This window comes from Hyperolius riggenbachi, chromosome 10 (assembly GCF_040937935.1).
Source record: "Hyperolius riggenbachi isolate aHypRig1 chromosome 10, aHypRig1.pri, whole genome shotgun sequence".
Lineage (NCBI taxonomy): Eukaryota > Metazoa > Chordata > Amphibia > Anura > Hyperoliidae > Hyperolius > Hyperolius riggenbachi.
Genome location: NC_090655.1, coordinates 66,984,905 through 67,007,748, shown reverse-complemented (window position 1 = coordinate 67,007,748; position 22,844 = coordinate 66,984,905). Strand labels below are relative to the sequence as shown.

General features: G+C 44.9%; 1 protein-coding gene across 1 annotated transcript in view; it reads right to left on the bottom strand.

Annotated features, from left to right (window-relative positions):
* Nucleotides 1-22,844, bottom strand: part of FHIP2A (FHF complex subunit HOOK interacting protein 2A) — a 48,316-nt gene that overhangs the window by 11,608 nt on the left and 13,864 nt on the right. Inside the window, exons 3-12 of the mRNA XM_068258526.1 lie at nucleotides 20,708-20,877; nucleotides 17,261-17,365; nucleotides 15,891-16,013; nucleotides 8,828-9,103; nucleotides 8,546-8,742; nucleotides 7,020-7,134; nucleotides 5,759-5,835; nucleotides 5,482-5,674; nucleotides 4,668-4,837; nucleotides 351-491 (exon numbers count right to left, since the gene is read on the bottom strand). Coding sequence (XP_068114627.1) covers nucleotides 351-491; nucleotides 4,668-4,837; nucleotides 5,482-5,674; nucleotides 5,759-5,835; nucleotides 7,020-7,134; nucleotides 8,546-8,742; nucleotides 8,828-9,103; nucleotides 15,891-16,013; nucleotides 17,261-17,365; nucleotides 20,708-20,877 — 1,567 coding nt within the window. The remainder of the gene's footprint in view (nucleotides 1-350; nucleotides 492-4,667; nucleotides 4,838-5,481; nucleotides 5,675-5,758; nucleotides 5,836-7,019; nucleotides 7,135-8,545; nucleotides 8,743-8,827; nucleotides 9,104-15,890; nucleotides 16,014-17,260; nucleotides 17,366-20,707; nucleotides 20,878-22,844) is intronic.

Here is a 22,844-nt window from a genome sequence, read left to right as displayed (position 1 = left end):
GAGATTCTTGTTGCTTGGCAGTAGGAAACAGCAGTTTCCCGCAATGCAGCAAGGCTCACAGACAGGAAACTGGCAGGACTTTTGTCCTGACATCACACTGTGGGAAAGGTTTTACCACAATATGAGCCATACAATCCCGTCCCCCCCCCCCCCCCCCTTATTTGAGAAAAGGTACAGATTTCTCATGGGGAAGGGGGATATTAGCTACTGATTGGGATAAAGTTCAATCCTTGGTTACAGGTCCTCTTTAAATTGTCCAGCATGATTCCTCATTTAAATTAGATTTGTCAGAACCCCGTTACAGGGTTTACACCATAATCACGGTACAGAGTAGCAGCTCTGCAGCTCACCTATTGACGATCTTGTGGACCTCTGTTTTCCCATCATTCCTCTGGTGGTCTGGGCTGATGGGGGGTGAGGCACTGAGCCACTCTTTGGACAATACATTGTCTGGAGAGATATCAGAAAATATGGGATCCTCTTCCAAATCTCTGTGCAAAGGAAAGAAACACCATCAGAATCAAATGAACTGTGCAGAGCAGCCTATCTATACAAGACGTGAGAAAACAGGTTATTACCAGACATCTCTGCAATGATTAGTGACTACAGCAATTAGCACCTTTTCAAATCACAGCACTGTTAGAGCCCATTCACACTATAAAGGTGTGGTCACATGGTGCGGTCACACGGTGCGCTGCCACATGTGCTGCTGCTATCAGCAGTGAATGGGGCAATCCATCAGAGAACAAGAGACAGGAGTGTAATACTGCATCACGCTACAACAATAGCACTGGTGTTACCCCCTAGACATTTATTATTACGTATTTATATAGCAGTGACACTTTCTGCAGGTCTCTACAGAGCACACTTAAGTAGGGATGCTCATTCGGATTCCGCGGAAATGCAATTTCCGAAATTCCGATCGGAAATTGCATTTCCGCATCGGAATGCGGAAATCGGTAATGTAAGTGCCGTAGGCGGATTTCCGCCAGAAATCGCGGAAATTTCCGCCGGAAATCGCGGAAATTTCACCCGACTTTAACATCGATTTTCTCAAAAACTATAAGGTCTTTTTGAAAACTTTTTTTTGCATCTTGTTCACAAGATTCGTTTTAATAAACCCTGAAAATTTGGTGTTTCTAGGACTTAAGGGGGCTTTGTTATTAACCATTAAAGTCGGTGGATTTTTACTGTAATGTAAAATGCAGAAAATCTGCATCTGCCTATTTTCTGCATTTTATATTACAGTAAAAATCCGCCGACTTTAGCAGTTAATAGCAAAGCCACCGTAAGTCCTAGAAACACCAAATTTTTAGGGTTTATTAAACAGAATCTTCTGAACAAGATGCAAAAAAAAGTTTTCAAAAAGACCTTATAGTTTTTGAGAAAATCGATGTTAAAGTCGGGCGGAATTTCCGCGATTTCCGGCGGAAATTCCGCATTGGAATGCGGAAATTGGTAGCGGAAGGCGGAATCGGTAATCGGTACATGACGGAATGCGGATTTACCGCGGAATCGGAAATTGGCATTCCGACCATCCCTACACTTAAGGTAGCCATTCATCTAGCGATCATGGTCAGATTAGAATCTGATTAGAGAGATCTGTCGGTTGCCCATACCCTGCAGGCCAATTTCCGATCAAATTCATACTGAGATCGATCCGAAAACAGCCTTGTGACGCCGCCTTGCCGCTGTCCCTCCTAATATTCAATGTGCCACCCCCCATTCACAGTCCTTGTCTGCCACTGGCTCCGTCCATACAAGCGCCCCACGTGGTCGCCGGGGTAACATGGGTGTGCGTGTGATGCCGGCAACCACATGGGGTACGTGTATGGATGGAGGATGGAGCCTGAGGCAGATACGGACAGGTAATGTATTGTGCACTGGGGGACAGCGTTGGGCGTTTCATTGCAATCAGCGCTTGTCCCGATATCACTCAGCATTACTGCAGCACACCCGCCCGACCATGACAGCCTGAAATCTTGCAGCATGTCCGATCGACATGCTCAGCCCGAAATTTGTTGCATCGTCGTGCATGCACTTAGCAGCACCAATCTTCGATTATAATACAATAGTAGCAAAAAAACAGGTTGGAAAAAATTGTGATTAGCCGAATTGCAGAAAAATCTCATAGCAGTGTCATTTTCCTGCTCTCCTATTCTTTGTATAAGGGGCCAATTGCATGAAAAATGCAGAAGGCATGATGGATTATGATCAGGAAAAGTCTCATTGTAAATGCAGCGCACTAATGGGAACATGCCCGCGTGGTTTACATTAGTTTAAAAGTATCCTGTGCTTTGAGATCCGATTGCAATCGGAATCACATCGCAAAACACTGCTAATGGAAAATAGCCTTAGGCCTGAGCCCACTGACGCAGTTGTGCCCGCTTTTCAGTTACACATCAATGTTAGAGATGCTGAAAAGCGGACAGAAGAGGACACAACTGCGTTTGTAGGCTCAGGCCCTTACTGTAGTCTAGGCTTAGGGCCAGGCTGGGTGGGCGTCAATTGAACCAGCAGTCTTTATATGAGATGTGGGCAGTAAACTAGAGGTGAGCAATGCAGGCAACATCTTCGCCAAGAATTGGACTTATGATTTCACATCTGCCATTCCGGAGAGATGTCTACCAAGCCATTGTTCCTTTTTTTGTGAGCTATAACACACACACCGCATATTGCACTGTATATAGTGTGAAGGGGCTCTCACATAGTTATGGGTTAGTGAAATCTGTCCTGTAACAGCAACCAATCAAAGTTCATGTTAAAGCAAACCTGTGGGGAGAAACGTGTTGCTGTAGCTCTGAGGACAGTCATATGATCAACTGAGCAACCACTGGAAACAATGATGAGGAAGGGGGCGGGACCTTTACTCAAAAAGCAAAAGCTGATTAATTAGTCATGTTCATGAATGATAAAGGACAGAATTTTCATCCGTAAATATCTTGGTGCTGGCTGCTGATCAAATGAGAACATCTACACTGTGCAGCAAGTAAAGTCTGGGTGCAAGCTTTCTGTATGTTGGCAGAAGTTGTTACAAGTTTACTTTAAAGTTAAAAAGGTAGGTAGGTAGGTGTAGGTGTGTGTGTGTGTTCTGAGCTGAGCTCCTCTTTAAGCATGAGCGTTGCTGAACTGTGGCTGCGTGAGTATGGCCGTGCCTGCGCAGCAAGTTGAAGCCAGGCATGCGCAAACGGCTCTGTGCTACTGCACAGATGTGGCCACGCCAGAAAAGCGAGGCCCTGACCAGCTGGAGGGTCCTGGTCAGCGCTGGAGGACCAGAGGACAGCGTGGGCAGCCTCTGGAGGAGGATCCAGAGACTTACTTCTCCTCAGGTAAGCATGCGTTTCTAAACCGGAACTTCGGCTTGAGTTCTTTTTAAAATAGACTTGAGACGAAAAAAAATAGCATTTATACTACCCTTGGGTTTCCTCCAGCCCCTTTCAGGCTGCGGGCTCCCTTGATGCCCTCCCGGGCTGCCTTGATCCTCTGATAGCTGTCCGGATAAATCCTTCAGTCGCTGCCAGTTGGCCATGTACTGTGCATTTGTGGCTCAGCTGTGTGCACACCTCCATCACACTCCCATTGTTGAATAAATCCCTGAGAATCCCCTATGAAGAGATGGGCTAGTCCAAAACCTGTCACATTTCTACTACCTGCTGTAAGTGACAGCAACATAGGAGAAAAGTAATTTATGGCTCATTTTACTCTGGACAAAACGTACTTCTTATTTGTATATGTTTGCACATTATTCACATTTTACAATTTTTCGCCATAGTGCCCCTTTAACTAACATAACTAATGTAACTTAAAGGGGCACCATGGCTAAATTATGCTTATATTCTCATTTAATATAAAATATGTGCAATTGTAGCAATGTGCAAGACTTGTATTATGGCTGAATAAAACTCTGTTTAAATATTGCTTTACCCTAAATCAGTGCTGGAGTCCCGTCGCCAGAGAAAGCGAAGCTGAACCAGCACAATCCATTCTGCAGGAGGCTGCCTTATCAGTCGTTTCATCTAAAGTTGTAATCTTCCCCTTTGATGTATTGGGAGAGGTTTCACCCGTCTAACTGCACATTAGTGCTGTTACAGCTCCTCTGATCTGCCGTACGGCTCAGGACAATGACGTACGGCTCTGATGAAAAAAAATGCTCCCCGCTGAGGCCCCCCTTCAGAGAAGCTGGCACAGGCAGGGTCACCACTTGTTGGTACGGCAGGTCAGAGGAGCACTAAGGTGCAGTTGGACATTGGGTGAAACCTCTCCCGATACATTAAAGGGGGAGAATACAACTTCAGATGAAACTACTGATAAGGCAGCCCCCTCCTGCAGAATCGAATGTGCTGGTTCAGCGTCCCTTAGCTTTCTCTGGCGATGGGACTCCAGCACTGATTTAGGGTAAAGCAATATTGAAACAGAGTTTTATTCAGCCATAATACAAGTTTTACACATTGCTATAATTGCACATATTTTATATTAAATGATAATATAAACATAATTTAGCCATAGTGCCCCTTTAATGACAGTATGTTGGTTTAGGCTGAAGTTCCTCTTTAAGAGTCACGCTATAAAAAGATTTAAGTTATAGATGCAATACCCATGACAGTTACTACACTCTACTGAGCAAGCCCAGCCTCTCTAAGCTTTCCCATCCACCCATAGAGACATACACGGCCCCGGCGATCTGGCCATTCTCCACGATATCCTTGTCTTCTGGGCATGGCGGTTTGTACTCAGTGTAGTTCCGCTCCTCCAGGTTCCGCAGGACCAGGTTATACAGGATGTGCTCGTGGGGCTTCTGTAAAAGGTGCTCAAAGAGGCGCAGCGTCATAATACTGATCTGCAGCAGAAGAGAGACATCAGATTAGACTTAGAGGAACTCCAGTAAAAATAGTGTAATAAAAAAAAGTGCTTCATTTTTACAATAATTATGTATAAATGATTTAGTCAGTGTTTGCTCATTGTAAAATCTTTCCTCTCCCCGATTTACATTCTGACATTTATTACATGGTGACATTTTTACTGTGGGCAGGTTATGTAGCTGCTGCTAGCTGTTTTGGCCGTTGGAGACAGCTGTAAACAGCTATTTCCTGTCTGTGAACCTTGTTACATTGTGGCAAACTGTCAAAAGTACCGCGGTCCTCAGAGATTCTTGTGGGAGGGGTTTCACCACAATATCAGTCATACAGCGCCCCCAGATGGTCTGTTTGTGAAAAGCCATAGATTTCTCATGTAAAAGGGGGGGTATCAGCTACTGATTGGGATAAAGTTAAATTCTTGTTTTGAGTTTCTCTTTAAATTCATTGACCACATGCTAATTTTACCAACTATGCTTAGAAGTGGTGAAGAAAGTTAAATCAGCAAACCTGGTGCCCCAAACCCTCATAAATGTGGGGCCAGTGCCACCCTGTCCATGACATCACACCTCATGCAGGAGCAGAGTAGGTATAGGAGGTATGCTGTGAGGGAGTGACCTGTGGTTACCTCATCTGAAATATGGTTGCAGTGTTCTATTAGTCGGTGGCGTAGTGGGACCTTCTGGATGGTGCTCGGCGTCTCTGGATCCCGCTCCTCCCCCAGCAGGAAGTAGACGATCTGCTCCAGGAGGGCCTCGGAGTTGACGTGTCGGACTATCCTGTGAAGGAGGGATGTGGCCGTCAGGATGCCGATCTCTGACCTGAAGGAAGATGGCCAGAATAAGGACGGTAAATAAAAGCACGAATAATAAATTAGAACAACACAAAGCAACGTAAACACTTACGTCTGTAGGAGCTGGGGCTCCATCACACCCACCAGAAACCTCTCCCTTACGCAATGCGCCATCGTGCCGGCAGCCATCTGAGGAGAAGAATACACTGTTACATGAATGGCAACTCTAATCAGAAAAGATATTCCCGACATCAGTTTATCTTGCCTACAAAGCTCCCTCCAGTCTGACTCCCCATACATTTCTACACATTTTCAAATACCATCCTACTTATTACTTGCGCCTTGCTGACAGTCTTCTCTTCTCATTCATCCTATTCATCTCTCTTCCTGCTACTTCATAGAGGATTTCTTATGTGCTTGTCTCCTCCTCCGGATCGCTCTTCCTTAATCTATGTGACACTTGTCAAACTTTGAAAATCTTAAACTTAAAAACTCACCTTCTCGGCTAAGCATATTATCTGGTTTAAACCATGTAAACCTAGTTACTGACCCAGCATTGTTCTCTCCTAAGGGCCCTTCCCCACTAGCTGACGCATGCACAAACCCGATTTTGTGCAAGCGTTATGATGCACAGCATGACGACGGGTATTTCTGTTTTGACGCTCATCAGCGGTGCTAGTTCATGGAAAAATGTGTGCCTTGTACGATTAAAGGCTCCCAAAGGCATTACAATGTAACGCTTTGTCTAATGTGAACGGTAACATAAAAGTCAATGGACATCATGTTACCCCGTGTACCGCATCTAGGAGCAATCTGTCAAAATGGACAGAACAACTCCTAGTGTGAAAGGACCCTTAGCAATGCATTAAGGCAGAGACTAACAGTTTAATATTTTAAAGGCACTTGTATTGACCTGAGGAAGCAGGCCAAGACCAGTGAAATGCATTGTCCTTTTTAATCATGCTGAATAAATCATTTAGTCTCTTAACATTTTCCCTGTGGTTTGGGTTCTTACATCTGGAGTGGTAAAAGACACCTCCCTCCCCCTTATTATTTTGTTTCATTGCATTACCTATTTTCCAACCATTTCCAACTCTAATGCCTGATACACACCATGCAATTTCCCATTACAGACGGGTGGAATCGATTACGTATTTCCGTCAGGTCAGATTTTATTTTCACTCTCGTACAAAATTGAACGGAAATCAGATCGGACCTACCGGAACTTATCGATTCGACAATGCATGGTGTGTACCGGGTATAACAAACTTTCTACAGATAGTACACGCAATCACTTTGGATTGGTACAATGGGTTACAGCACTCTGCCTATCCTCAGTAGAGAGCAGGCATTCTGCTGTAGTCACTGTTTACCCTGTGAGCTTCTTTGATGAGCTGGTCACAATAATCGAACCACGACAGGAAGGAGATGAGCGCTCGTTTCCCCGGAAATGCCGAAGTGTCGTCCTTAACGTTGTATGAGTCCAGGCTGGGGAGCAGACAGAGAACCATGGTTAGTACAGACAGGCTGATTCTATCCAGGTCTCCCAGTGGGAGGCCACCACATGCTGGGGATCACATCTACACAGTCTTCTGCAGACTACAAGAGAACCAGCCACAGCATACTGTAAGCTCTCTCTGGAGCACACACCGCCCAGAACCTCCCATTTCCAAATTCAGCAATTAGCTGCAGGGAGCAGAAGCCCACCAACTGTAATTTTTAACACATGGGGCTTGATTCACAAAAGAGTGCTAACTGTAGGCACAGCCATTTTCACAGGAATTTTCGTGCGAAATCGGTATCGTCTTCGCGCAGAAATTCGCGTTTGCATGCAAAACCGATAACGATTTTGCGCGAAAATGCCCGTGCTAACAGTTAGCACTCTTTTGTGAATCAAGCCCATGGACTACTTTAGTGTTTGGCAGAGGACTTTGACACTTCTATTCAAGACTTTGTTAAAAACATTGTAGAATAGCCATGATTCAAATGCTTAAAAGGAAGGTGAGAGACATGGTGGCTGCCATATTTATTATCTTTTAAATAATACCAGTCTACTGGCAGTCTTGCTGGACTCTTGCTGGTTACAGTAGTGTCTGAATCACTTACCTGAAACAAGCATGCGTCTAATCTTGTCACATTTCTGTCAGAAACATCTGATCTGCATGCTTTTACAGGGTCTATGGCCAGAAGTATTAGAGGATCAGCAGGACAGCCAGGCAATGTGCATTGTTTACAAGGAAATAAATATGTCAGCCTCCATATGTCTCTCACCTTGGGTTCCCTTTACAAAACATAATATACCATCAGTAACCTGAAATAATGATTGAAGTGAATCCTTGCAGGAGGTTGAGAAGAACTTGCTTTCTTCGCTCAAGAAAAGAAGTGAAGTGATGCCAAATGTACCTTTATAAACATTACAAACATTAAAGTGGACCCAAACTCTAGCACGGCACACACTTAAAAGTCTTTATCACACATATAGTTTCTGAAAAAAAAAATGACTTCTGTGTTTTGTGTTTGTTTTGGCAGATTGACCTGCCTAATTAGTTTTTATCAGCAGCTATTAATAGACTGCAGGAGAGCTCTGCCTAGACAAATCTCCATATAGCAAACACTGAGGTTTAAACTTACAGTACCATCTGCAAAAATGAAACCAAGTAAAACTTCAGGATTTTTTTAGGATATCGATGACTTGTAATGAAGATTTTTTTCATAAATGTTATCATGCAATGGCTGATCTTTTACAGCAGAGAGGAAGTTTTGAGTTTAGTTCCACTTTAAACATTAAAAAAGTATGAGGCTAGGGAGGAAAGACAACCCATGAACGAAAAGAGCTAACAATAAGATGGAAGCCGCTAGATCTTTGCTGAATATTGTTGCATAACGTTAGATTTCTTACCCCCAGTTGATCCCTTCTACCGTCTCGATGTCCAGCGGGTCGATGGACTGCGGCAGAGCGAGGTACAGGGAGGTCAGCCGGTCGGTCAGCAGTCCACATAGGCTGGTGTTCTGCGTAAGGCACTTAGCGGCTGCCGGCTCTGGAAGACTCACTAATAGCATGAGCCCCTCGCAGGCTTTCACCGCGATCCGGCCGTCCTGAGAAACAAAAAAACAGGCAAATCAGAACTCAGCGTACTCTGGAGTTCAGAATAAATCCCAGTGGCCTCCGTCACACACTCACCGGACTCTTGGTCAGATTTAACAAGGAATTCACCAGGTTGTAATCCTGCTGAACATGATTAGCCGATGCTGCAGTCTCAGCCACCGTATCTGCAGAACTACCACCAGGGTGAGCTGCCTGCGCACTGTGTGCGCCATCTGCTGCTGCCCCGTCACTTGTAGCCTCTGGAGGAAGAGGCTGCCCCGTGTCATTAGCAGGTACCTCCCCCAGGCCGCCTCCAGCAAGTCCTCCAAAGCTGTTTGACGATCCGACTACAGGAAGCGGCTTCATCTTGTTCTGAAAAATGTACAAGATAACTGTAATACACATGAAAATATTTAAAGGAGCATTATCCCCCCAAAATTTTAAATTTACTGTAAAATACACATGTATAAGAAGTACATTTCTCCCAGAGTAAAATGCACTATAAATTAATTACTTTTTTTCCTATGTTGCTGTCACTTACAGTAAGGATTTTAAATCTTATGAATCTGACAGGTTTTGGAATAGTTCATCTTCTCATGGGGAATTCTCATTATTTCCTTTATTCATTACAAAGCACTCCCTGGAAAGGATCTATGCAAAGATGCCAGCCAGCCTCCCCACTCTCTTGCACACTATGTTGGCAATTGGACTGAGCAACTACCATTCAGGAAGTGCTTTCAAAAATAAAGAAAACACTGTGAATTCCTTATGAGGTGATGGAATAGTCCAAAACCTGTCAGATCTGAAATTGCTCTGAAAATGCTGCATGAAAAAACACAACCACTCCTGTAGGATCATGGCCACTCACTTTCATCAGCGAAGCTCTTCCTTGAAATCATACAATGCTGCTAAAAGAGCCCTAATCAGGGCTCTGGAGTCAGTAGAAAAATCATCCGACTCCTCGGTTTTTAAAACCACCAACTCCGAGTCCAGGTACCCAAAATAGCTCCGGCTCCTTGACTGACTACACAGCCCTTGCAAGGCTATGGAGTGGGTACAAAAATCATACGACTCCAGGTACCCAACAATTGCTCTGTCTCCACAGCCCTGGCTCTAACAGGTCCAAGGCCTTAGTTCGCTCTGCAAAACGCAACCACTGACACTGCATTAGCGCTTTGCTGATTGCAAATGCTCCACAGTGAGAACCAGCCCTAAGGCACAGACATGGAGACGCCGCAGTCACACCTGGAGACATTGCAGACTTCCATGGTGTGAAAAGCATAGTGACCATCAGTAACCGTCTTCCCATACTGCAGATTCACAACATTCACTCTGGCCTGCATCTAAACGCATTCCAGCAAGACAACCAGACAATCCTCCAAGCTGTGCAAAAGGGATCCACAGAATAAACAGTCCTAGAGTACAGTGTCGCTCTGTGTGTAGCAGAAGCCTGGCACACACGTACGCAATTTTCTTCAAATTCTGATCATTTTTTTAAGATAGGACACCATTTGAAAATGAATCAAAAGGACATACACACAGAAAAATAGCCAGTCTTTCCATCGCTATTTTACAGCAAGTCCAATCTGCTTCCAATCGGAAAAGAGATTGATTTTGAGCTTTGGATCAGTTGCTGGCAATCAGTGGGCTGTGTATATTTTTTTGCTCGATCTGATGATTTTCTCGATAAGCAATAGGACCTGCAGAGATAATTGCATGGTGTGTACCAGCCTTACAGGAGAAAGTATGGGGTCAGTGTGACAGGTGATCATTTGTCAGGCTTTGATTTGCTGCAACCACTTTATGCTTTACCCAACACAGGATAAGTAAATACATGATTGGGCCAAACAAACCAGAACCTTTACAAACCTATTAGATCAGTGTTCCTCAACTCTGTCCTCAAGGCCCACCAACAGTGCATGTTTTGTGGAAATCCACAGAGGTAGTTTATCAGCTTTGCTGAGACACTAATTACCTCACCTGTGCATGTTTGTGGTTTTCTGCAAAACATGTACTGCTGGTGGGCCTTAAGGGTTGGTGAACTGTGTATTAGATAATGGAACTGATCACATGACCTGCAGCCCACTGAGCAGCTCTGGGAGGGACTGAGACAAATGTCCAATCAAGAAGATGTTTGAGGTACCCACAAGCGGTTAGCTTGGGTGCCAGCTTATGGCTATTATTTAGCTGAAGCGCCAGCTGTGAAGATTTCGGTGCTTGAATTCTGCTCAGCGGGTAAAGATGATGAAAGTGGAGGAAGGATTTGAGTTATCGGTTAGGGATAGGTGTTATTAGCGTCTTCAGGTGCCTACACATTACTCGATTTGTGGCATCGATATCTGGCCAATTAGATCATAATGATCGAATCTGGTGGAAACTGATGCCGCAATGTGGCATCTGTTCATTATTTCGATCGATTTCAGGCCAAGATTGATCAAAGCATGCTGGAAAGATCTTCTTTGAAAGGGCTCGGTCAGGTGCGAAGGGGCGTCCGATTTCCCAATGACCGATGGACCCCTCAGCCTGCCTCCCCCATGTAAAATGTGTACGGTACCTTCCGGGCCCATATAGATTGTCACAGGCTCATCTGTCCATTGGCGTGCCTCCTCCCATTTCCCTAGTCTTTTCCCATGGCCGCCAGCAGTGCCTGTACCCCATGATCCCGTCACATGTACATGAAGTCAGTACATTCAGCGGGGGTCACGGTGTACAGGTGAGACGCTGGACACAGAGGGAGGTGTACCAGTGGACAGGTGAGCCTGCAACACACAGGCCTGGGGGTACATAGTTCATGGGGGAGACAGAGCAGGCAGACATGGCTGGACAGATTTCCAATAGAATTCAACAGGATTTCCAAGAGATTTAAAAATATTAAATCTCTTGGAAATCTGTTTGCACTACACTGGCAGCAATATATCCCTCACTGATCAAATTTGATCAGAGTGTGATCTATCTGACAGCCAAATCTGCTGGCAATTTGCCAGTGTATCAGCACCTTTAGGTCCAAAACATGTAGTAAATTACCTCAGGGACTACTTGTGCTTGACAAAGTTAATAAGTATAGCAAATTGATTTTAGGAATGATCAAATATATATATAAAAACAGAACTATACATGATTAGTAAACCTCCCTGGCGGTACAGTTTCAGAGGCTACGTCCGCGGGAGGATTTTGTTAAATAAAATGTGTTTTTTTATGTTGTAGCATTTCGCTAGCTAACTATGTCCCTCAAGCCCCGCTGCACCTAACTAAACCCCCCGATCGCCCCCGGTAATAATTACCCCTACGCGATCCCGCGAGAGCCGCAGCTTCACTCATCGCTATGGCGACGATTGGACAGGACGTCTGACATCATCGATGTCATGCACAGTCCCGATCCTCCCCATAGCGAAGCCTGGAGCTGATTGGGAGGCTGCGCCATCGTGGGATCCCTGGGGGGTACGTATTACGGCGGTGATCAGTGGAGAGCGGCGAAACCTGGGGGACATAGTTAGCTAACCAAGTGCTAGCTTAAGCATATACAGCAGATTTTATTTTAAAAAATCCTCCCTGGGCCATGTGATCCTCTGCGGCGGCTAGCGCGAGCGTAGGTCGGGCTTACCACCAGGGAGGTTAATTAAAATCATATGGGGATTTTTGGATAACATTTATAACAAATTAGGGTGGGTAAGTACTGAAAATCCATAGACAATCTCAGAGGCTGGCGCTCACAGTCTGCAGCACACCCCCACTTGTCTGCTGCGTAATACCCCCCACTGACACAAATCACATATGTCTATGTTGTTCTATAAGGAGGTTCATCATCTGGAAAACACACTTTTTTAATTTCAAAATGTCCACATCTTCAAGAGGCAATTGATATACAGTTCATAAAGCTTGCTAGTTGTTCCTGGATATGTCAGTATTATTCACACTTTGGATAGTGACAGCCACCACCACACCCCAGTGAGATGCACTCACCGTGTGCTGAGACCCACAATCAGGTCTATTGACACCTTGGGACCGTTCAAGAGGTCGTCCCCCACCACTCAGGCAATCTCCAACTCCCCTCCAGCACGTCTTCTCCTCAGTAGAGTACTTTAATAAAAACGCCTCACATAGCGTAATACTGTTTCTTTATTAAAAAGTTTAAAAATTCATTGCACTTACAATTTCCTTGATAAGTATAGGGCACAGAGTTTTTCCACGGGCTCTCCCCCGTCTGTTGGCCAGCTGGCAAGCGCGTCCCCCGACAGCCTTAGGAGTCCTGACCGCCGCGCGCTCGGTCACCCTTGTCCTCCTCCGCCTGGGATCACGCCGCTTCTGAGGCTGTTAAAATTTGCGCTGGAAAGTAACTACTTCTGGCATGATGGACGATACTATGTCCAGCACAAAGGATGCGCTATGGGGGCAAGCTATGCCCCAAGTCTGGCCAATCTATTCATGGGTAAATGGGAGGAAGGTATAGTGGAGCTTCATACGGGCCTAAGGCTATGGAGTCGTTTTATAGATGACTTATTTTTTATTTGGGGGGATGGGGAGGGGAATTTGGATGTTTTTTTGGAGTCATTGAACAGTAATAGCCTTGGAATATCCCTAACGGCAGAAAAAAGCAAAGATAAAATACATTTTTTGGATTTAGAAATAATTAAAGACACTGATGAGGTAAGAACCAGAAGTTTCTTTAAAGAGACAGACAGAAATGGGTACATCTCGGTGTTGAGCTGCCATCACTCAGCATGGATCAGAGGAATCCCAAAGGGCCAATTCCTCAGAATGAAGAGAAACTGTAGCAGTATGCAGGATTATGATGAGCAGGCGGGGGTGCTGAGGGAGAGGTTCAGGGAGAAGGGGTATGACCCTCAGTTTTTGGACCAGGAGATGGGGAGGGTGAGAGGGATGGAAAGAGGAGAACTATTGGAGGAAAGGGAGAGAGAAAAAAACTGAGGTGAGTATGAGCTGGCCTTCATTACAGGATATAGTGTACAATACAGGGAAATCCAAAATATTATCCAGAAACATTGGGGAATACTGAACACGGATTATATACTGAGAACCATCATCCCAGAAAAACCCAAGTTTATATATAGGAAAGCGCAGAATTTAAAACAAATAGTGGCCCCAAGTTGTGTGGAACCAAAAAAACAAGGAACAATGCAGGGGTGGCAAACGCCAGGTTTTTTTCCATGCAGGTCATGCAAGGCATGCAGGGAAAGCAAAGGGGTGAAAATATCCTCAGTGACATCCTTCAGTAATGGAAAAGAATACCCTATTAGACAGTTCATAACGTGCAATGATAAATATGTAGTATATATGACATGGTGCAAATGTGGGTGGCAATATATAGGGAGGACAACAAGGACCCTAAAGGAGCGGATGGGAGAACATGTCAGAAATGTTAAAAAAGGTTATGCCAACCATAGTTTGTCTGCACATTTTGGGCAGGAGCATAGTTGTGACCCTAGGGTAATGTCATTCTGTGCACTACAAAAGATGACCCCAGACTGGAGAGGGTGCAACAGGGTGAAACAGGTCTCACAGGCAGAAACGAGGTGGATTTACAACATGGGGACCCTGAGACCAGATGGGCTAAATATAGAGATAGATCTGGTATGTTTTTTGGGGGAATAGCCTTTTTTTTGGGGTCCCCATGCTGTGGACCCAATGATGAGTAATTTTCTGGCATTTATATGTATTTTAGGATGGAGTACCTTTTTAGTACACGTGTGTATGCGGCGACATCGGTGAGTTCAAACGCATATAGTGTGCAATAGGGGAAATAAAAAAAGGGGGGAGGAGTGGGTATGGGGGAACAGGGGACTGGCTCTTATAGGAGGGGGAGGGGCTAATAGCAGCGAAGGAACTCAGCGTATGTCGATGCACACATGTGGTAGTGTAACATATGGTATTAATATAGAAGCGTATTTTATTGTAATATAATATAATGTTGCACTGCAGTGCATAGTATTAATGGGGGAAGTAGGGCATTATGTAATACAAAGCAATGGATTGTTGTGTGGAATAATCAAAAGTGTGGTATAGGGCCCGAATACTGAAACTGGTTACCAACAAGTTTACGGATAATGAGATGAGAATGCGGATGAAGTTGATGGATACACTGTATGTAGGGGGAAATGCCATGCAGCCATCTGGCGGACGCAGCCTAATACAGCCTTGGTAGGCTGACAATGTATTGAAAGCCAATTTATAGGAAATACGGTAGCGCTATTGTATGAGGAATACGGGGAGGGGTTGGAACAGGGAGGATGCGTGAGAGGGATGAGGCGGGGTATGATGATGAAATAGCGTCTGAGAGCGTCTGGCCCCAGCTTCTGATGAGTCCAGAGTGACGAAACATGTCAGGCGGGGCCTAGACGCGGAAGACGCTACACCAAACGCACGTGGGAAGCGGCGTGATCCCGGGCGGAGGAGGACAAGGGTGACCGAGCGCGCGGCGGTCAGGACTCCTAAGGCTGTCGGGGGACGCGCTTGCCAGCTGGCCAACAGACGGGGGAGAGCCCGTGGAAAAACTCTGTGCCCTATACTTATCAAGGAAATTGTAAGTGCAATGAATTTTTAAACTTTTTAATAAAGAAACAGTATTACGCTATGTGAGGCGTTTTTATTGAGGTACTCTACTGAGGAGAAGACTTGCTGGAGGGGAGTTGGAGATTGCCTGAGTGGTGGGGGACGACCTCTTGAACGGTCCCAAGGTGTCAATAGACCCGATTGTGGGTCTCAGCACACGGTGAGTGCATCTCACTGGGGTGTGGTGGTGGCTGTCACTATCCAAAGTGTGAATAATACTGACATATCCAGGAACAACTAGCAAGCTTTATGAACTGTATATCAATTGTCTCTTGAAGATGTGGACATTTTGAAATTAAAATAGTGTGTTTTCCAGATGATGAACCTCCTTATAGAACAACATAGACATATGTGATTTGTGTCAGTGGGGGGTATTACGCAGCAGACAAGTGGGGGTGTGCTGCAGACTGTGAGCGCCAGCCTCTGAGATTGTCTATCAGTTTTTTGTGCAGAGGGGGCGAACCAGTCCAGTGAAGGGGGGAGGGACGTGAATATCAGCGCACAGTGTGTTTGTATACAATCTTTAAAGTACTGAAAATCCCTCTGGAACTCCATAATGATGGTGATAAGTCTCCCCAGCAGCTACACTTACCTCCAGGAAGAAGTTCACCAGATACGGGTCCTGCTTCAGCTTGGAACACACGATACACAGGAACTGGATCTCCTCATTCTCTGTCGGATTGGCCAACACCTCCCCACACAGGCGGATGAGTTTCTACAATGCAGAAAATGGATATGGTAACAGCTGGGGAATAATGATGCCGGCATACAAAGTGCGGGGCTACAAATAAGGAGCCTGAAGGGGACGGAATGTTTGAGGTTCGCTTTTAAAGCAAACCTGTGAGGTTTTGAAGCACAAATTTGGATACTTACTGGGGCTTCTTCCAGCCTCTATAATTTATTCATTATGTCATTTTCACTACAGTTCCTCTTGAAAGGACTCCCAAGGCAAACAAAGAAATCTATCTTTCCCAGAATGCAATGAAGTTCACAGACAGCAAACTGACAGGACCATGGTCTTGACCTCACACTGTGGGAGGGGTTTTCTCACAATATCAGCCATTAGGAGGTCCCTGGTGATCTATTTAAAGAGACTCTGTATTAAAAAAAAGCCCTCTGGGAAATACTTACCTCCGGAGGGGGAAGATTCAGGGTCCCAATGAGGCTTCCCATCCTCTGTAGCTTGGGGGAATCTAGCGCTGGCTCCCCCGAAAGTGCCCCAACAAGCTTGACAAGCAGAGATTTATTACCCTCTCTGAGATCCTGCGCAGGGGCACTAGCGTCTCTTCGTTCGGGCTAGGCGGAAATAGACAAACCCGATCGTATCCGCTCTACTGCGCAGGAGCAGAAGACTCGTGTCTGCGCAGCAAAGCGGATCAATCAGGTCCGGCTATTTCCACCTTAACCCGATCGAAGAGGGGCTAGTGCGCCTGCACAGGATCGCGGTAGGACAATATTTACTTCGACGTGATTCGGGGGTCCCAGCAAAGCAACAAAGGAGAGAAGGGGAAGCCTCGTTAGGATCTAGAGGTCCCCCCCTCCTGAGGTAAGTATCCCTCAGAGAAAAGGAATAGATTTCTCATGGGAAAGGGGGTATCAGCTACTGATTGGGATGAAGTTCAGTCCGAGATTAAAGTTCCTCTTTAAGGCTAGTGTACATGGATCTTTGACTTCAGTTCTAGGTCAGTTGATATGGTCTTCAGTCTACATTCAGGCTGACCTCAGTAGGGCAACCCCAGTCACTTATTCACTTGTACAGCTGGGATATGAACTGATGTCAAACTTAAAGGAAACCAGAGGTGAAAATAAAGTGATGAGAAACTATTGTATCTATACTCCTAATCCTGAAAATGGCTTTAAAAAAAATAAAAATAAAAAAAAAAATCCCCTCTGATAACGCTCACTGTGGCTCGGACCATGCTGTGGCTCAGAGTGCTGACACACACAGGCCTCCATAGTTACCTGCACAGGCCGATGGACATTGATGTGTGGCAGTAAAGGCTGCTTGATGCGTCCCAGAAGCTTCGTATAGAACACCAGAACCTGCTGTTTCATGCCTGGGGGACACTGGTGGAAGAAGACACAGTTACTAAAGAGAAAACAGAAAAACTGACAGGAAAGAAGCCTGAACTAAGAGGAGTGTGGAAGTCACCATAAAATGCCAGATACTGGTGATTAGTGGTACAGAGTCACACCAATCTATGTTCCAACATCGCGATCGGTGGCACTCGAACAGTTACGTGAATGATCTATTATACCAAAGGACACTTCAACTAAAGTAAATTAACCTTAGCGGAAGATTGAATGTTCGTTCCGGATGTAATCCCTCATAACGGCGTTTCAAATGGAACGAGCGTCATGGTTCATCGGCTGTCTTTAACCTTCATTTAATAAACCTATTGTTAAGGTGGCCATACACTTATAGATTTGCAGCAGATTCGACCATGAATCTGCTACCAGCAGCAGATCGACCTAGATTTTCCATCCTCTCAGATAGATCAAATCGATCGAAATCGGCCGCAAATCCATCAAATGTGGAATAGAATCGATTTCTGATCGATAGATTCTATAGAATCGATCGCTGAAATCGACCAGTGTATGAAATCGTTTCTGTGGAATCGATCGATCAATCAGAAATTGATTCTATCAAATCTATAAATCGATTTCCAGCCGATTTAAATCAATTTGATCTATCAGGCAGGATGGAAAATCTAGGTCGATCTGCTGCTGGCAGGAGATCAATGGCCCATAGAGTTGCATTGGATCTAATGGTCCAATAATGCATGTAGATCGACTTCCAATCGATTTCATTCTGTTCCTAGTGTGTGGCAGTGGCACACCTCAGATAGATTCCTGTCAGATTTGACTCGACAAGCATCTGACAGAAATCTATCTGATGGTCGAATCTGCTGGAAAATCTATAAGTGTGTGGCCACCTTTAGAGAAAGAGCATCAGCACGACAGCCGGGACAAATGCCAGCAGCTCCACCCATGTTCCTTACACATTAGGTTTCTTTACACAACTTCTTATCATGCTTGGCTGACCTGAAATTTTGTTTATGCCTACTTGGTGGAAACACAGAAAATCTCTTCCGTTAAATCTTGCTTTCTCTGAGCGTTCAGGAAATGCAAGCAGTGTTTTTAGCTTACTGGAGCCAAACAGCTCCCAGCGCTTTGTCTGTCATGCTGCGGATTCCGCACTAGTGGACAAGGGGCCTAACACAGCACATCTAGTAGTACTGGCTGAATGATTCTTAATAGCTCAGCTGCTGCATGGGATGTTGGGACCCAAAGTTGCGAGGAGATGTAATGTTCTCAAATAAACCATTTCCAGGTGATACTAATCATTTGTAATAAAGGTAAATTATTTTGCAAAGGAGACTGATTCAGAGGAGTCTATGGGAGGTCTGCTGGAATAGCATATTTGTATCACATTAGGCCTGAACCATAAATCTAATTTAAACCGATCACCAAGATCACGATTTCGGAATCGTCAAAGCGGCGATTTCCCTGATGACATCATTTCTGCATAGGGGAAGTTTGAAGAAGCAGCTTCAAACTTCCCCCAAGTCCCGGCACGTGTGGTAAGCAGCATCGGCACAGAGAGACCCAGAGGGGGCACAGAGAGAGACCCAGAGTGGGCAGAGAGACCGTGACCAGGCAGAGAGAGACCCAGAGGGGGGACAGAGAGAGACAAGGAGACAGAGAGGAAATCATGAATCGAAATCGCGATTTCGGACAGAAATTACTCAATTCAACTCTCCTAAAATTGTTCAGGCATATATCACATGATGCGGAGTCCCGTGATGTACATCGCTGCTCATACTCAGGGTGCACTTGCTCATGAACTGCACCCGTATTCAGTGGCTCTGGAATCCTTTTACTGAACTAAGAGTACGTTCTGGACGGAGCAGTGCTTTTCAGCGCTGCTAGATTTGGGCGCAGCCGGCGCCTCCATAGACTACAATAGGAATCATTCCTATTGCAGCGCTCAGTGAGTAACGTCGGCTCCGTCAGGAGACGGAGCCGAGGTTGCTTAAAAAACACAATAATTCGGCCTCCAGCAATCGCTGGAAGCCGAATTATTTCATTCCCCCACTATCCATGGCATACTGGAGGGGGAATAGTAATTAAAGCGGCCCGGACTTGTGCAGAAGATCAGCCTTATACCGCTGTATCCTGCGCCCAAGTCTACCGGCGCCGATTTCAAATATACTCCTTTCTGGATGATGTGCTTGGCAGAAGCAGAGAGATAGGAATGTCTGTCCACCTAGAACTGAGGAAAACAAGGAAACTGTGGGCTGGACTTCCTACAGCATTCTAAAAATAAGCTGAAGGTTACTTGTAATTATGACGTCTACAAAGACAAGGCCGCCAACAAATATGGCTACAGGGAATTCAAACTTTCCATGTTTAATTTGCATTAATGTGAAAACACTGCCAGATAAGTTATTCTGCATAATGTACATAAACTGTTCTGGGTCTGTATGAAGGACATACAAAGTAAAAAGGTTCCAGGTGCAGCCGCTGGCTGCTGATAGCCTACTAAGGCTTTGATTCCTAACCTAGTCTTGCACCTAACACTACCTGTCCCTTCTTAACGTAATTCTACCCTTATCTTATTCCTAACCTAGCCCTACTGAAAACCCTACCCCTAACACTATCCGTCCATTCTTAAAGCGGGATTTTAAGCTACATAATTTAATTCCATTTACCCCACTGCTCTGTGTTTATTATGTAGCCTGCATCCTTACCCTGCAATGCAAGCATTCCAAACTAATCATAAATGTTTCTGCTGTAATAAATCTTATCTCAGTCAGCCTGGCTCTAATTGGTACATTGCCGACAAGAGGGAAGCTTGCCATCTCCTCTCCCACATTCCTGCTCCTCACTGACTGGCTGAGGGCAGTACAGTGTGAAGCTGCTGAAATCTGATCTATGTTGTGCTCACATGTTTACAAAGCAAGCTAGATATGACAATACTGTTTCTAAAAGGGAAAAAAAAGTAAGGGAGGAAATTACATCAGGATTGGCCAGAAGTCAAAATTGAAAAGGCCAGGAACAGTTTTATCTTTATTTACTATATAAAAATCTACTGAAATCAAAATGTGGAAAGTACAATACATATGTTATGCAAGTAGGATAAGTATTTATCAACTTATATATGTGTCATATATAGTTTGTCTGACCCTGCTGCTTTAAAGTAGTTCTACACCTAGCTCATTCCTAAACTACGTACACAATAAATTGCATGTGAGGTTCTACTCCTATGTGACTACACCTCTGCAGTTTAGCTACCGCAGGAGCAAACCGTCCATGTATACATCAAGAGAAATAAAACGCGTTCGTTTGCATCTGCATACAAAATCACTCCGGAGGAGGGGATCAGTGCCACCTGAATGGACTTACGTCGGCTTTCCCCAGGGTGTAGAGCGTCTCTAGGACTTTGTGGTGTAACAAATACTCCATACAGGGCCCGGTCTCCCCCGATTCCCGCTCATTCTCTTCCTGTATTAAAATGTCCAGCATCTGCTCCAGGTGGGAGGGGATGTTGGTGTCGGTCACCGGGGCCTTGTCATCTGCAGGGCGACAAAACAAGTATCAGGAATGAGAAGCGACATATCGGTTCTGGGTAGACAGGTTTCATGCTGAATGCAAGGTAAAAAAACAGCTGAAATACTAGTGGGAGCCGATTTGCTTGTGATGGTCAATAAGATTTAAATAATTCACAGCTTGTTCAATTTATGTAAATGTATGCAGCTTGAAAATGGACCAATCAGACCTGACTTCAGTTTCATTCGGTTGGTCCATTTTCAAGCTACATATATTTGCATTAAAATTTACATAATTTGGCATCAACTTGGAAGGATTGGGATTTCACTGACCATCACTACAAGAAACCACTGAGAAACTGAGCTGATCCTGCAGCCATGGCCAAGATTTATCCTTGTATACCTGAGGTGACATATAGAGATAAACATGTATGTACAGTCCAAAATACATTAATAACCAGGTTGTTTTTCTTGTTTTATTTTGCTGCCTGAAAGGGTTAATTTTCAGGCATGCAAGTGACAGCTTGTTTTGTCAGTACCTAGTCAAGAATATAGTAAACTTTACTGATAAGCAAATTACAGCCATAGAAGTTTTTCTAATGGATAGAAAATGGTCAATAGTTTATGTATGTTAACTCTGGGACTCTTAATAGGCTGCCATTGAGCAGAGACAATAAAGCATTCAATCTACTTTGTAAATGTTTAAATATAAAATAAAATCATGGGGTATCTGAAAAAAGGTCATTTTTAGGAGTAGGAGGATAAATATAATTGTTTATCTCATCAGTTTCTTTTCTCTTCAGGTTCACTTTAAGCGTCTTAAATATCAACACTTGGTTCATGTCCAACCGTAGTTGGGTTGCTGAAACCTCGAGGGGAAAAAAATATATATATCTCTAGTAGAAGGAAAGCTCTGGATAGTCCAGAGGCTTTCTGTATCCTCCTGATGCCCATAGTTTCAGCGCTGGGTCCCACTGATAAGACCTTGTCGTATATGCTCCTGTGGCCACGCTTCTGCCCAGGTTTCTTCGTACTGGGCATACACGACTAGAGTCTGCACATACGAAGTAGAAGCAAGCCAATTGCACATGGTTTTTTTTTCTCCATGCACAAGCTGGCTTCCTTCTACTGGGCATGTGCGGACCGTACTTGCGCATGCCCAGTATAGAGAGACTCCCACTTGGACAGAAGTTGAAAGCCCAGCAAAGACTATTCTTCCTCCGCCAACTGAGGAAATTTGGTATGGACCTGAAACTTCTGACAAGCTTCTACTCAGCCACAATCGAATCTGTCCTCTGTTCCTCTATCCTGGTCTGGTACGGTGGCTCCTCTGCCAGTGACAGACACAAACTACAGAGGATCATCAGATCAGCGGAGAAAATCATCGGTAAACCACTGCGCCCTCTGGACCTCCTCTAGACACCAGACTGCGCTCCAGAGCTTTGCGGATCGCAAATGATCCCTCACACCCGGGCTCCCGCTTCTTCAGTCGGCTCCGTTCAGGCCTGAGATATCGGTCCATCTATACCGGGACCTCAAGGCACAGGAACAGCATCTTCCCCTCAGCGGTCACATCACTGAACTCTCTTGACTCTCTCCCATCCCGCATCACCACTACCTCCCCATCCCCCTCTCTTTAGGTCGTTCTCCCACTACCAGCTGGAAAGGTCTTAAGCATGTCTACATCGCAGAACTCCATATTTCTTTCTTTGTGTAAATGTTTTTGTTATGAAATTGCTATATTGTATTGTATTTGTTAGTTGCATACTACCATGTTATCTTCTGTTATCTCCATTGTTTCCTTACTGTTCCTTTAGCCCTGCTCTGTGCCAGACCTAATTCCGGGCATGACCCAGTTGTACTTGGCGATATTAAAAATGATTCTGATTCTGAAGTGTGACCAGGAATAAGAGGGTCCCAGGCTCAGGGGTTGGCTTGCGGAGGATCTAGGAAGCCTCTGGACCATCCAGATGATTGCTCACTCCTTTTTTTTT